Source organism: Anabrus simplex, chromosome 9, assembly GCF_040414725.1.
Source record: "Anabrus simplex isolate iqAnaSimp1 chromosome 9, ASM4041472v1, whole genome shotgun sequence".
Taxonomy (NCBI): domain Eukaryota; kingdom Metazoa; phylum Arthropoda; class Insecta; order Orthoptera; family Tettigoniidae; genus Anabrus; species Anabrus simplex.
In genome coordinates this window covers 86115913-86133309 of record NC_090273.1, presented here as the reverse complement: position 1 = coordinate 86133309, position 17397 = coordinate 86115913, and the positions used below count along the sequence as shown (strand labels likewise).

General features: G+C 37.8%; 1 protein-coding gene across 1 annotated transcript in view; it reads right to left on the bottom strand.

Moving 5' to 3' along the window:
• LOC136881288 (putative E3 ubiquitin-protein ligase UBR7) overlaps window positions 1-17397 on the bottom strand; it is a 69786-nt gene that overhangs the window by 28160 nt on the left and 24229 nt on the right. Inside the window, exons 5-6 of the mRNA XM_067154082.2 lie at window positions 14222-14417; window positions 4055-4155 (exon numbers count right to left, since the gene is read on the bottom strand). Of these exons, the coding sequence (XP_067010183.2) occupies window positions 4055-4155; window positions 14222-14417 (297 nt within the window). The remainder of the gene's footprint in view (window positions 1-4054; window positions 4156-14221; window positions 14418-17397) is intronic.

Sequence of the window (17397 nt, the reverse complement as noted above, 5' to 3'; positions counted from 1 at the left end):
ATTTAACGAAGAACAAATTAGTAAGCATACCAGAAATTGAAGATTTTATTAATGTTTTAAAATTCGTGTTAAATCAAAATTATTTTACGTTTAATAATAAAATTTACCAACAAAAAGGACTCTCAATGGGAGCCCCAGCATCAGGAATATTGGCTAATATATACTTAGACTATTTGGAACACACGAAAATTATTAATCAAATAGAGGGTTTGGATTTTTGGACACGTTATGTGGACGATGTTTACGCTATAATAGATAACAGACTCACCGATAGCAATAAAGTTTTAAATATATTGAATAATTTGGATTCCAATATAAAATTCACTTTAGAAGAAGAAGTTGAAAAATCACTGAATTTTCTGGACATAGTCACAACAAGAGAAGAAAAAGGATTTTCTTTCAAAATACACAGAAAATCCACTTTCACATTGACCACTATCAAGAACAACTCGTTACACCCTGAGGCACAGAAAAGATCAGCATATTATAGTTACATTAACAGAGCGTTTAGTATTCCTTTGTCCAAATCTGAAAGGAATAAAGAACTGTTGTTTATCCGACAACAAGCCCTCTTGAATGGTTACAACAATAACATGATTGATAAAATAATTAATAAATTTTCGGAGAAGCAACAATCTAAATTAGCAGTCGAACCTAGTAAAACTGAAAAATATATCAAGTTCACATATAATAATCCAAACATTCATGTAATAACAAATTTATTTAAAAGAAAAAAAAAAAAAAAATTTCAAAATTGCATTTTCCACCAATAACAACATGAAACATAGTATTTTCAACCATGATACAATAAATCTCTCGGAAAAAGATAAATTTTTTGATTCCGGTATATATAAACTCACATGCTTTGAATGTAAGAACACATACATAGGACAATCTGGCCGCAATTTTAAAGTTAGATATTTGGAACATGTGAATGCTGAAAAACATAGAAGATTCTCAGCAATGGGATCACACATGACTGCCACAGGTCATAAATTTACAAACATAGAACAAGACTTGACCATCATAAAAAAGTTAAAAAAGGGCAGCTTAATGAACACATATGAAGACCTGTACATTCATCTAGACCAACTTATAAAGAAAAATGATAACCTTAATGAGGCTGTAGAATATAAGAATCCATTATATTATCAAATTCTAGTATATTTGAAAATGCTTGAGAAGGATCAAGAAAAAAGAATTGGAATTTCTCCACCTACAGATAGCCCTACAACTTATTCCTCCTCAGTTGAAGCTATAGGTGACAGCAAGGAAGTTCTTGACACACCTATATCCCCCGCTCCTCCTCCTCCTCCTCAGGTGCAAGAACAAGGAAGAACGCATCATCAATATTACACCCGGCGCAAAACTGTAAAAGAATGACAGGAGTTACTGTTCCAAAGGAAAGCAGGCTTAATAAGAGGAAGCAACCGACGCATTGACATTATTGCTTTTAAGCCATCCTGTTCTGAAGGTTTCATCATTGATCCAACAATTAGATTTGAGACCAACGAAAACCAGCCGGAAGAGGTCGATGCAGAAAAAAGAAGAATTTATGAAGAAACGGCGGACTTCTACAAGCAAAAATATAAGCTCTCATCCATTTCTGTAATCGGCTTGATGTTAGGTGCTCGAGGAACAATACCTGCATTTTTTGTCAACTTCTGCAATACCTTTGGGCTAAATAGAGATTTTATCTATAACATCGCCATTACCACACTCAAGAAGTCCATCATGATCTTCAAGAACCATGCTTGCGGACCTCAAATAAATGTTTGACATGCCTCACTCGACTGCCTACATTTAACATCATACGAACACATTATCTATTGTATCCACATCCATTATTGTTGTGAAGGTACTCTTTGTCTTTGGGCAACCTGCAGCTGTTGCAGGAAGATTGTATAATAATAATAATAAATAGTTATATTTTCATCTACATTAATAATAAGAGCCGCACTGTGATATCAGGTTTTCTTCATTTCGATAATTACTTATAAATTGTATAATTTTTAATTTATAAATTGATCTTTTTTCATGGATTATTAAGAAAAGAATATTTATTAGGACAATTTCTCTATGGAATATTGTACAAGTGTTTCCTTGACGACTGCTTTCTATTGTAGAAATAATTTATATATTTTCTCTTGAGTTATTTGTTTGTTTTAATCTTGTCAATCTTATGTTAATTTCAAGGACACTTCCTCTAAAGCATTACTTTGTCAATTTTATATTTTTCATCTAAACAGTGTTATGTGGCTGAAGATGTTGATAATATACGAAACATGTACCACTTTTGACCAATAAAAATTGCCTTAGGCAATCATTGTATCGACTAGGTGGAAAATAAATAAATACTTCATTGTGAATCTATTGAAGTGCGATACGGACCATGAAGCTGATTTTATGTAAGGTCTTGTGGCGACGATGGGATAGGAAAGGCCTAGGAGTTGGAAGGAAGCGGCCGTGGCCTTAATTAAGGTACAGCCCCAGCATTTGCCTGGTGTGAAAATGGGAAATCACGGAAAACCATCTTCAGGGCTGCCGATAGTGGGATTCGAACCTACTATCTCCCGGATGCAAGCTCACAGCCGCGCGCCTCTACACGCACGGCCAACTCGCCCGGTTTTTTTTTTAAAAACACTTTTAGGAGATGCTGAGGTGCTGGAATTTTGTCCGGCAGGAGTTCCTCAATGTGCCAGTTCATCTACCGTGGAAGGGAACATTACTACACCAAGGAAGAAAAACAAATGTGCCACTGCATGTTTGGGAAGTGTGATAAATATTTGTAAATTCTACTGTGTATAGGAAAGTATGTTTCTTTTTTAATAACGAATCTCCTAATCTAAACAAACTTTTGAATGCTATGAACAGCACTGATGGCATGCCAGATTCAAAGAGGTCCAGTTTATATCTGTTTCTGATAAAAATAAGATAGATATGAGTTTATACACTGGAATAAGAAATGTTTTACTGTCAATAGGATATCACAAAGGGCAGAAGTTTCATTTACAAGAAATTACACAGTTCAGGCGAGATTGCTGTAACATGAAAGTTCATTCCTTGGTTTTAGTAAGCTATTTTTGAGAATGTATGTATGTACGTATGTATGGATGTAAGTATGTACAGTCGTCAGCCCTAAGGCTGGTTGGATCCTCAACAGCTCTGCCATCAACTGGAGAATATGAACAGGAAATGATATGCAACAGTAAATATTTCACTAACTGCGACGTGGAAACAAAACTAGATCAGGTATTTCATACAAATCTAAAAAACTTACATTCCGGTCCTGAAACATTCTCGATTTACGAAAATGAACACATAACATGGGGTTATAAAAATTTATAATAGTGCGCCATGTGCAGCAAAGGTGCTAACCAATAGCGTGTTGGAGGCGGTACCAAATGGGAAATGCAGAGTGATTTTTAAAAACAGAAAACAGACTATATATCCGTGCCACGGAGGTTGGCAGATATATATTCTACTGTGTACTCTGTAAACTGGCGATTTTAGAGAGTAGCTGTGCAAGTAATCAGGGATTACCTTTGCACAGGAGGATAATCTCATCAATATGCCACTGCCAGTATATTACTCTGAGTGTGTGATTGTTGTCATAGGATTTTGGCAAGTGCAATGGGTTGCAGAAATATATTTTAAATATAGGATCTGATCATATAAAAATATCTTGTTAACCATATGCTAATAACGGACATACTGAGTGTTCCTCTTCTGAAAGTCTGTTGCTGAAGACCATTACTACCAAAAGGTTGAATGCGTTCCAACTAGGCAATTTATTTACATTTACGAAACAGAAGTAAAGTGGTCCACTGCTTTGTAATAATTATCACCACAATGTAATAGAACTGAAGATTGAACAATTTAAAATTAAACATTTCTATTATGGTTCAGGAATGAAATCATTACATTTCACTTCAATTTCCTACAAGGTTCACCAATTAATTGCCTACAGAGGATAAAAGAACATAACACAAAATGCTTCCGAAACTGCAACAATATTCAGAAGACAAGAAAGATACGAGAAGATAAACATTACCTTGCACGAATCACAAGAACAAAGATGCTTCCTCCAGCCATCTGGAAAATATGTGGTAGTAGGTTCACCCTCTGGTACTTTTACTTTCTTCAACATACACTCTGCAATAAAACCAATACAAATTACAGATCTGACTAGGTTAAGAGAATGAATATTTTAGTATATACTTCCTAAATACAAAACATTCCTTGCAAACATCATTGAATTCAGTACAGAAAGGTACAAATTGGGCTGTGTGTAATAAAGTCCCCCGAGAGTGAGGGCGGTAGAATACATCCACGGTATTCCCTAGCTGTCGTAAAACGTGACTAGTGACTCTCAACATGGGAGAGTGGGTTGGCAACTAAGGGCCGTTTTCCCCAAATGAGTTTAAACTAGGTTTATTTTAATCTGGTTTAAGTCTGAGTTTAAACTAACATTCATTTTCCCCATATTGGTTTAAACTTTGTATCAAGTTTAAACCTGGCTCAGAGTTAAACCTTCTATATTGTTGGTTTAAACTGCTGTTTATATTCAACTTTCTTGACATTTTATTAACGTATCTGTGATTTTCCTAATAGAAGGATTAGTTTTGACTACTAGTACTGCAGCACTTTAATGAAAAACGTACTAAAATTATAACCTAGTATTAGCATTAGAAAAATGGGAGAATTTATTGAAGTCTTTGGTTAAATAGGAAATAATTTTGATGTGCAAGAGAGGTTAAGAAGCCGCGTTCCAACAAAAGTTTACAATCTTGGAAAATCGGATGTAACGGAGTTCTTTGATGGATTTATAATTCATAAGCGAACATCAAGGATTGTCTAGTATCGAAGAAGGATTCATTTAAAACGTCAACTGCACGAAATAATGCTATTTCGCTAGAAGCAATGATTCTGGTTGCTTTAAGATATGATGCAGCAGGCATTTTTTTCATTAACAACGGGGACCACAGACCTTAAATTGCAGTCTCCTTATAATATTATATACTGTAAAATACTGTTCGTGGTATGAATACTGTAATGTGAAGCATAAAAATATTCCTACTTAAGTCGTGTAATACGTTCGCTCTTCATGCGGTACCTGGTGGCTGTGGTCGCTAAAGCGTGAACTCAGCATCGTCCGAATCCGTGACAAGGCGGTTTGAATCTAATTTGTCGAAAATATTTTTACCATCAGAATGTTGACCGGCACGGTAGGAGAGGCGGTGGTATGCAATTTCTAATCGTTAGATTATATATTTATAGGATCAGAAAAACAATAAAGTATTTCATGCTTGCTAGTAAACTTGTAATAGAATAGATTATAGTTAAGAATGTTTCATCGTATCTATTGCCAGCATACCAGCAATAGAAATATTAATGCTATAGGGAGAAGAGTATTATGCATACAGTACGACGTGTCGCGAACTTGGTTATGTTATAAACGAATATGGAATCAAGTAATACATCTCCAAATTATACATCCTCAGTGGTCTGTCTGCTGGATCCAAGGTTTGTGAGATTGATCCCGGCCGAGGGCGATGGATTTTGATAGGAGATAGATCCCGAGCATGCTTGGAATTTTACTTGAAATTCACATAAATGTTGATTTTCTGAGGAAAGGAATACCGTAGGCCTATTGCTGAAAGACCAGGATTTTAATATTTCAACGTTCCCGGGTGTTCCGTAAGACAATACAGACATCAAAAGACACGTATTAGGCCCACGGTACTTGTCTATGGTAAAACATGACAGAGAAAAATAAGAAATAAAAGTGCGTTCCAATAAACTGTAGACAGCAATAGGTAGAATTATATGATACAACACTTCGCACAAATGTAAACAATTTATTTATCAGTAAAGCTAATATCCCGCCGAATTTGTTCTTTATTCACTACGTACGATAGCATTAATTCGCCACAAACAGCTGATATTATTACAAAAATGTCGGTCATTGAATTACTTGGCTCTGATTGGCCAATTCCAATCGACCATGCCTTCGACTATTCCTTCAGTGCAGCCAACGTTAGTGCCAACGACAGCTCGCCCGTTTAAACTAAACGAGTGTCAGAAATTGGTGGAGAAAATGGACGCAACTTTAAACTAGGTACTAAAGTTAAACGGGTTTAATTTATACCAGGTTTAACTCGATTTGGAGAAAATGGCCCTAAGGGGCACTAGTTCAGCCTAGTATTGTTTGGATAATAAAAAGGGTAAGTCAAGAAACCAGTCTTGCACTTATATTGGAGCTCAGATGAACTTATCGCCACGCGTCTATTTTTAAACACTGAGTACGAACAGGTTTTTTTTTTAAATATATATATACACTTCTGCATTTCGTGTTTATATGTGAAAGAGTTTTGAAAATATGAAAGATTTGTTTCATGCATGTAGTAACTGCCAGTAGACTCTGAAAATGGCCGGGCTGCAAGGACCACAGGCTAGTGGAGTGACCGGGACTGAAAGTGTTGAAACAATTACCACCACCATCTGGAATCTGCATTGTAAAGAACCCAGTTCGTCTCTAAAAGCAGTGAAAGGAAAAGCAATGAAGCTGATGAACAGCTTGACAGAAGCAGACCTATAACAGCATTTCTTCCTTCATCATCATCATCAATGTCCCACTCTAGTAGCCTGGGTGTGGTTAACAAGCCTCCTCTGCTCCTTTCTGTCCTTCCACTTTTCCTACTCCATTACTTCCACCTCATCCAATCCAGCTTCTCTAATGTCCTTCCAAATCTAATCCATTCACCTTCTTCTAGGTCTTCCGACTAGTCTCTTTCTCCCTCCAATTCGCTTCTTGCTACCTGTTCCTTTCCCATTCTTTTTACATATCCGAACCATCTCAGTCTTGCCTTCTGTATGTTCTGTACTAACGGTTCTATATTTAGCTCTTCTCTGATTTTAATATTTTGAATTTTATCTCATCTTGTCTTTTTAACCGATGTTTTTAAAAATTTCCTTTCTACTTATGGGTTTTACTATCTTGTCTCTTATTAGTTACCAGCGTTTCTAGTCCGTATGTTACAATTGGTATGAAATACTGTTTATATAATGTTCATTTTGTTCTCTTGGGTACTTTGTCAACCCATAAAAGCTCTCTGACTTGATGATAAAATGTTGTACCTTTACTTAGTCTATTATTAATTTCAGGGTTGATTTCATTACTTCCATTAATAATGCTACCCAGATATGTAAAGTGTTCTACGTTCTCTAACCATTCTCCCTCTATGTTCACTTGGCTTCTCTTTTTCTCTTTTCCACAGTGCACGATTACAGTTTTCTTTTTATTAATTACTATTCCAAACTCCTTCAGATTTTCATTCCAAATGTCCAGTCTCCTTTGTACTTCCTTTTCTCCCTTTCCCCAAATCACCACATCATGTGCAAATACCAAAGCATTCACTTCACCACTACTGATACTCGGTTTCACGTTTTATGATTTCATCCATCAACATAATAAACAACGGCAACAGTGCACTTCCTTGCTTGAGACCTTTTTTTTGTATAAAATGTTTCAGAATCACCACTCCCCACTTGTACACTGCTTTTACTCTCATGATACAACATTTTTATCCTGTTAATTAATGATTTTGGTACATTCCTTTTCAGTAGGCATTCCCATACATGTTTTTTCTTAACTGTATCATAAGCTTTTTCCAAATCCAAAAATACAAATATGATTTCCTTGTTCCTTTCCAGATGTTTTTCCATTATCGTTTGCACTGTAAATATCAAGTCTATTGTTGATCTACAGTATTTGGTCTAAAGCCATATTGTTCTTCCTCGAACTGTGTTTCTATTATATCCCTTAGTCTTTTGTCTATGACTCTCCATTATTTTGAGCCCATGTGGTAATAGGATTATACCTCTATAATTTTCACATTTTTTCCTATTTCCTTTTTTGAACAGTGGTACAATGCTTCCTTGTTGCCAATCTTCAGGTATTCTTTCATCCTTCCAAATGGCATCGAGGGCTATGTATAGCCACTGTAGTTCAGTGCTTCCTGCTGCCTTAATCATATCAGCATTGAATTCATCTTTTCCACTTGCATTACCTTTGGTCATTGCTTTCACTGTCCTTTCAAGTTCCAACTATGTTATTGGGTTTTCTTCCTTTTCTCCATCTATTATTTACCTTTTCTTATCTCCTTCCTCCGAGCAGTCATCCTCATTATAAAGTTTTTCAAAATAATTTGCCATCACCTTTTGAAGACCCTTTTCGTCATGTACTATGGATCCATCCTCTCTCTCTTAATGTCTCGATTTTTTCTTGATTTATTCTTTTCGATTTTATAACTCTGTATCTTGCTCAATTTTGTTGGTAAACTCTCCCCAACATATCTCCTTTTCTTCTTTGATACTCCTCTTTACTTGTATTTCAATCTTTTGTAGTCCAGATGTAACCTTTCTATCTTATTCTCATCCCTCTGACACATTTTTTGCTTTTCCTTATCCATTTCTTTCTTCACCTTGTTCCTTTCTTTTTAAAATATATTTTGTTCGTCCACCACCGTGTCTCCTTTCCCTTAACCTTTGCTTTTGTTTTTCCGCATATCTCAATTGCTGCTTCCACAAACGTCCGTCTTAAATTGTCCCACTCTTCTTCTCCACTTCGTATTTCCGCATTAGGCAACTTCCTTTTTATACAATCTTGGAATGCCATTCTTTTATCCTGCCCCTCCTCCAATTCCCAAATCCTGATCTTTGGTTTCTTCAATACAATTTTAGGGACTTTTACTTGTCATTCCACAATTAATACTCTATGATCACCCTCCATACTTTCACTAGGGATTATCTCCGTATTCATGACGTATCTTCCCCATTCTCAGTCTGTTATTATAAAATCGATGAGTGTTCCATACTGTCCATCCCAACTATATTGGCTGATCTTACGGCTATTCATCTTCATAAACCATGAGTTCTTTATTATCAGGTTATTTCTGATACAAAAGTCCAACAGTTTTTCTCCATCTTCATTTCTATTGCCATACCCACATGGGCCCAGAACATTCTCATATCCCATTCTATCAGTTCCCACATGAGCATTCAGATCTCCCATTATCATGATCCCATCTCCAACAATATGTGTTTCCAGTTCATTGAGGAACTCTTCTTTTTCTTCCATGCTACATCCTGTCTGTGGAGTATACACCTGTATTATCTTCAGTAGTTCCTTTTTTACATGTATGTACAATCTTTCATTTACATACTCAACTTCAGCTATTTGTTTGACATTCTCATTCACTACAAATCCCACTCCATTTCTTTTCTTTTTACTGTTACCCATCCAATACAAGGTGTACCCCTTGCTTAGTTTCTTCACTAGGTGATGTACCCGTGCTTTGCTACGGATTCTACATTGTATACAGAATTCTAGGTTAGGTAGTGTACATGTTGTGAGCAAGATAGTACGAAATTGCATAGCTCTTGATGTTACCCTAGAAACGCGACGGAAAGTCACCAAACATCTTTTCCCATATGAAGACTGAGTTAGGGAATTTTCACTGTAATGGCAGACCCGCTTGCATACCATCAGTCACAATCAGGTTGGGGAGCTTTTATTATAATGGTAGACACTCACTCTCCACTGGCCTTTTTACATCCTCAGAAGACTGTCTTAGTGGTTTTCCCAACTGAAAGGAACATACATTACAATGACGTCAGTAGGAATGGCGCGATAAAAAGCAATGCTTTCATATGAAATACTCGATCAAATGAAAAACCACACATTTTCTCACTTTTAACGAACAGGACTAAGCTCCCGATCTAACAGTCCAAAGTTCCCGAGGTCGGAATGACCAAGCTGCAGACATGTCCATGGACGAGTGCGACATCTGCAGGAAAATCATAAACTCAGACGAGAACTCTTTGCAATGCGAAATATGCGAAATGCAGCAAAATTACAAGGGGAGAATTCGATATTCTCAAAAGGAGGAAATGTAAACTAACTTGGCTATGTTCCGGATGCACAGCAGAAAGGCTAAAGTGTTCAGATGTGGAAGATCATATGCTGGAAAAGCTTAAGACATTTACGGAGACAGTTTTAAGTGAAATTAAAAACAATGTGATGGCCCTACTAAGGGAGGAGATAAAATCAACATTATGCCAAGAATTTTCACTCTAAGTGCCTGAATAAGGAGAAGGCTCCCAGTCCCCCAGTTGGTCCTAACGGTCCTAAAACCGGAAACAGTTATCTTGGGGAAACCCAAGGGGCAGAAAACAACTCTCATATGAAAACTGACTCCACCGTGGTATGGCAGCAAGTTCAAAAGAGAACGCCCAAGGAGAAAGACAGGGTTTCAGTACAGAAGGGTAAAGGACAGGTAGAGACAGACTCTAAGATGACAAATACAAACATAGAACCTATGACTGTAGATATACCAATCGTTAGTCAACACAAAGTGGATACTTTCGGAGAAGGAGAGTGGGAAGTACAGGAGAGGAGAAAGAGGAAGTCCAAGGGAGCACACACTATAACGGGGTCCAAAATACTTGCAAATAGCAAATTCCGAGCTGGAGATAGGAAGGCGTGGCTTTATGTACGCCGCATACATCGATCTGTCGATAAAGATACTTTGGTTGAATATCTAAAGGAAAATGGAATTGACGGGAAGATAGAATGTCCCTTTTGAAGCCAAAGGCATGGTGGAACTTTCGCAATTTTGGCCGAGAGGTATCGTTGTCCGACGATATCTTTTTCGGAGATACTAGGATTCAAGGATCGGGAGGAAACTATGACCGAGAATATCAGAACAATGACATGAAATATAGAAAGTGCAGTGAATGCTCTAAGCATGTCACCAATTGATGAACTCAAAGACTGACATTGTAATCCTAACGGAGACCTTTCTCACGAAGGACTGGAATTTTGAAGGTTTCTACAACATCCATGTTCTAGCTCTGTTCTGAGATGATAGTGGTTAAAATAAGTTTGTGTTGGATCATAAGTGTGTATTTCCAGCCGTGGTATAGAGATGAAGATATTACAGATATCATTAGCATTGGACTCAACAAAGTGGGACAACAGGAACTGGTTATACTCGCTGGAGACCTTAATTGCAGTCTATATTGACAATACTAAGTCAGAGGCAGTCCGCGGATTCCTTCAAGGAGAAGGTCTGAGCCTGATCAACTCTTACACAGAGAAGACATACATCTGTCACAACGGGAGTAGCATGATTGATTTAGTATTCTCAAATATGAAGAAAGTGACAAACGTAGTGCAAAGAATACAGAAGAATGTCGTCAGGAAGTATCTGCCTGTATTGACAAACTTTACTGTACAGCAAAGCATTCCTACCATATTTCATACCATAAAACGGACCAGAGCACTGGATGTACAAACGATCGAGGAATCCACCCCTTTGATCACAGAAGCAATACAGCTCATACAGCATGGACACACAGACACCGCTCTACGGGAACTAGAAGACATCATACTCAGCGCAACGACAGTTGTACCGGCATTTAAGAGGAAAGCCCCCTGGTTCAACGCAGCCTGTTACCAGTCCAGGACAACAACGATTCTATTGCTGCACGCAGCGTTAATGTCACCCTGAAAAGCCTCTCTGCGCGAATACTCCAGGAAAAGACAGAGCTACAGAGAAACAAAAAAAGGAAATATTTTGAGGAAACAGTGGAGAAGCTTGTAGTAGAAGCTAAGAAGAACCCCTTCAAGGTCTTAAAGCCGAGGAATCAAACCTTCCCGAGAGACATTCCAATGGAGATCTGGCACGACCACTTCAGTGAAGTCTAACAGTCTAAAGACACTAGACCTTGCAATGCTACCGTTGGCCAAGGAAATGTGAGAAGCACTGAGTCATTCACTCAAGAAGAGATAGTGGAAGTAATTGCAACACTGAAACCCAACAAAGCCTGTGGACATGATTTGATTTTTAGTCAGTACCAGCAGAGTTCAGCTCAAATATTAGCAAAGGCATGGACTGTGCTGTTCAATGAATGTCTCCAGCAGGGGAGAATTCCGGACAACTGGAGGGTTTCGAGGGTTAAAACACTGTATAAGGGTAGAGGGGACCCGAGTAATCCTGATTCCGACAGAGGTATAGCGCAAGAATGTACATTATATAAAGCCCTGGCAAAACTTCTGACCTTGAAACTGACAGCCATAGTGGACAAGTGTATCCCAGAAGAACAGTTTGGTTTTAGGAAATGCCAATCGACAATCCAAGCAGTAGAATGTCTACAGAACGACATAAATGAGGCTCTTCGACATCCAAAAGGGAAACTAAACGTTATCTTCGTTGAATATACCAAGGCATTCGACACTATCAACAGAACGAAGCTAATGATGAAACTCGTGCAGCTTGTAGGAGAAGAGAACTCCTATACGATTCTCGTGAAAAATATACTTTCGAGGAACTATATTGAAGTGGACGACGCACTTATTACCTCTAACCCGATCGACCAGACAATGGGAGTCTTACAAGGGGACCCACTTAGCCCCCTCCTATTCAACATTGCTACATACGACATGGTGCAGGCAACGAAGACAGAAGACGTAAAGGTATACCTGTACGCGGATGATATGGCCCTGGTTTCAACATTGATCACGTCGCTACAAAAAGCGTTCTATTACCTAGTGGGCTGGGCGAATGACGACGATCTCCAACTCAACAGGCTGAAGACGGTGAAAATGACCTTCAAGAAAGGAGGACGGCAAGCAGCAGAGGACATAATATACTTGGGCCAGCAACCATTAATCAATGTGAACAGATTCAAATATTTGGGAATAACTCTTCAGGCACAGGGGAGAACATTTTCTGCACATGTTAAAGATAGAGTGGCCGCATCTCTGATTGCAATAAATGATATCAGACATATCAGGAAGATTTCACTCCGAACAGTGATGGAACTATTTAAATTTAAGGTCATACCCGTAGCTACGTATGGGTTACAGTTAATCTGGGAACGCCTTACAAAAGCGAACTTGAAGGACATCGAAAATGTTACGAAGCGAGTCCGCGGCGTCTCCAAATTTTCCCCATCCAGATTGATCTACGAGTTGTGCGGTGAAACGATGCTTTTGGAAGATCTCCGCCTACAGCTTGGACTGCCATCCACGCCAGCTTAGGAAGAAATAGTCTCCGAACACCAGAGGAAAAAAAAGACATCTGGATTGACTTCTACAGCACAGACGCGATGATGACAAATGACTGGAAGGAAGTGAACTACGAGCTGAGGCACCTCGTGACAAAGTTCACAATCCACGGCTTTCACTTCAAAGTCTGTTGCACGGATCGATTCCATGAACCATGTGAAGATTGTAGTTGCTCTTTGTGTGGCAAGCTATGCGATCGATACCACGTGCAATTTTGTGAGAACCGGTGTATGTCGCTTAAGAAATTCTGCTCGGAAGAGAGTTAATACTGTGCAGTCTGAGAATTATTTAATGAAACTGTAATTTGTAATCATCTGCTTAAATTCAGTATGTAAGTTTCTCTATGGCCATTGGCTGCAATAAACGTATTATTAAATATGCCTAGAAACTTGTCGCCAAACATAGACGTGTTCCTCTGTAATATAGTGTACAGATTAGGTTTATGGATAGTATGGTCATCGACCACATATACAAAGTTGGGCATGTAATTCTTTTGTGAAGTAATGCAGCTGTTATTCTGTTTATTTACTTTTTCTTGCAAGAATATTCCACATGTGTCATTGTCATCATAAATACAGCAATTTGGTTTTATGAAAACAATTTTTTTTTTGAACTTGTAAATTCGTGAGTCATTCAGGCAACGTCTATCAAGAAAGCATTTTTGTTAAGTCTTTATTTTTGTGGTGTGCATATCATAAAATAAATGTCGAGCCTGTTTTAATTTTTTCTTTTGTTGTCGTCGTCAATTCTTGTCCTTTAAATGCCTCTAAAATTGGGACAGCTAGCAGATGAATGGTCCACCTTGGGATCTCTCGTATGCTCGCCGAGTTAAACCGGGTAAATAGGGGGCAGTACAACCCCAGCATTTGCCTGGCATGAAAATGCAAAACCATGGAAAACAATCTTCATGGCTGCCAATAGTGGTTTGAACTCACAATGCCAGCTAACAGCTTCACAGCCCAAACGGGTAAATATCAAACCAATGCTACATTCTCCTCTCAACATGAAACAAATCACAGTTAAAATTCCTTTCATTTTGATCTAAATAATATTTCTAAAAACAAGGATATAATAAATTAAACTAACCATTTTCTTCCAAAGTGCCATTTCTTATTTCGTTCTTGACACTTTCATCTTCAACTTTAATGTCTCCAACTTCCTCTGCTACCACTTTTGTTGGGGTATATCCCTTGTAGTGTGCCAAAAACTTGTGCCGTGACATGCACTGGTAACAAATCATCTCTCCATAGTCATGTTGTGGTGGAACTGTGGTACCTAGATGCTATAAACCAGAAATGGAGAATATTCTGTAACACACTGGTATGCAAAAATGTAAAATAAAGTGATACGATTACTACGACTACGATTTTTAGGTAAATGAAAAAATATATTCATAAAATATACACTACTGATTTTAATAGAATTTGTAATAAAAGAGTAAATAGCTGTTTATGTACGTATGTACATAATACAATTTTTTTTTTTTTAAAGTCCTCTGAATCTAAATGAAAGTATAGACTGAGACCTCTAGTAATAAATGTATGAGTTTCGTATCACTTAAAATTGTACAGTTTCTTATTTTGACCATAAATATGTTTGCACATTCAAATCATATATAGAAAGATAGAACATGAATTGAAACACACAACAGGATGAACGAAATGACATGTGAGCATTAGAAAGCGAGATAAGCACAAACAGGAAAACTCAAAAGGACAAGGACAAACTCCACACCTTCACACGTTCACTGCATATTAGCAGAGTGTGACACCTACCAACCTGAGCAAAATATTTGTATGGGACTCTTTAAAAGTTATAACTATCAAAGTTTTGTACGTTGGTAGGACGAGTTCTATCGAACTCATGGACTTATCCCACTCACGCGCCTGGTGCGTGACCCGCACGGTGGTTGAAATCGAGAAGTAATACTGGTCACCAGACGGATCACGCGCGTTCGTAGATTGTGCATTATTTACCGCGAATGGCAAACAAATGGATAAAGTATCTTACAGACACAAATATATTAATATTTACACTTCTCTATTACAGAATTTGACAAACAAAAATGAAAGACTTCGGCTAATTGGGTAGGTCTCGTGATGTTGAAGGAACTACATTGTCGGCCATCTGAAAAAAATATCAATAAAATGATAACATAAGTATCACGACACAGTCAAATATGATTACTGCACGCTTCTTTCAAGTTACTTATAAATATGATGCAGGAACAAATGACAATTACAAGTTCAGTTCTTTTACTGAACATTTATTTAAAATCGGAATCACTCTTAATTCTCTTGAAGTAATAATACACAGAAAATGCAGTGTCTTACCCTGCATTAAAGTGGTTTTGCTGTTCAAAGATCCCATAAATGAATGATGATGTATGACAACTCTGGGAAGAAATACGCAGGAAACAGAATACGCATGCGCAAATATGGCTACGGATGAATCTGCTAGTAGACTGTACTTACACAATGTGCAGGATGACAATCAGAGCCTTTCTCACCATGCGGGAAACCTCTGATTCACATTTCCTAGCAATCGTCCCATAACGCGCTAGGCACGTGATCCGCACTGAACATGTCAAATACATAGGCTCTCTCCCCTTTTTCCCAATTTACTGGGGCTGGCACAAGACAGGGAGGGGGAGATATATTTACTGTCGTATGCCTTTTCTGACTAGCAATTTAAGAATCTCATATTTGTTCTGTATTGACTTTACAGTTAAGAAAATTTGTAATTACAGTAGAAAAGTTTTCTAAAGCACAATCATTTTAAGGCTATTGATACCAAAGACCTCAAGAATAAGCATATTTATACATTCTTCTATATTATCTTTTTGTTATGTTAGAGTTTTTTTTTTTTTTTACATGATGACAAGTTAAAACGTTCCAAGATCAATTCTTTCTTATGGACTCTGTGTTTTTCAATGTATTTCTATAAACTATATATTTATTTTCCAAGGCTGAAGAAGGCTCAATAGAGCCAAAACATGCATCTTTTATGTATTTTTTACTCAACATTTAATGTATTGACCAAGCTGGACTACTGTAATTACATATTTTCTTTGCCTTTTCTGACATCAACCCTCTGTGGAGGGATGCATTCACTATTATTGTACATGTCACAGGTAGCAGGTAGGGACCCTTTTCACAGGCAGTCCTACCCAGGGACCTGTGAGAGTCCCAGAGCCCACTGGTCCGATATGTAGCATCTGGTAAGGGTCCCAGCTCAGGGTTACGACTGAAGACCTCAATGACATCTGCTACAGAGAAGGTGCACTTTGGTACGGTGGAGATGGCAGAAGAAGCAGCTCTGTATTCAAGGATTAATACGTGTACAACCTACTGCCTTGTATGTTGAGGTGACTGGACATGAAAGGTTAAGGGAGAAAACCCTCAAAAAAAATCTCCCTCTGTGTTAGGCTCTGCAGGTAAACAGAGGGATTATAGCGGAAGTTGCTTTCAAGAATAATACAAGCCTCAAATGTAGCAATTCACGACAGTGACATCCGTTTCGTGCAAATGACAGCTTACAGCCTGATGTTACACCAGCTACCTAAACCAAACAAAGACAAAATATGAGAATGGGAAGATTAAATATCCTGACATTGACAAACAAAACTGAAGAGCTGGTCGACGCCATGGAAAGGAGGAAACTTCTGATCATAGGGTTGAATGAAACAAAGTGGTCTAGAAATGAAGTAGAGTCTAAGAACGGAGTGGGATTTATTTTTAATACATAAAGACACAGATGCTTGTATTCATGAGTTTGTTAGTGAAAAGATAATTAAGTTATCTGTGAACTTAGGAGGAAAAAAATACAATCTGATCCAAGTCTATGTCCATAGGAAAATCCAACTTCCTTAATGACTTGGCAGAACACAGACTATGAAAATCTAATTGTAAAGGGTGATTTTAATTCACAAGGTGGCTCACAACAAACGGGACATGAATCCACATTGGACCCTCTTGGAATGGAAAATAGAAATGAAGAGGGAGAATATATGCTAGACCCATGCATGAGAAACAACCTGATAGACTAGTAACACTTGGTTCAAGAAATCACAAGACATACCTCCAATGATTAAAAAAAAAAAAAAGTACAGTAATAGATTGTATTCTGATAGAGCAAAATGTATGGAAGAACGTGAATGATGTCAAGGTCATTCCAAGTGAAAACCTTAGCAGAGACCACAGACTGCTGGTTGCAGTTACTGCAGAGAAAAGACCTCCCAGAGTCTGTAACAAAAGAGTCCC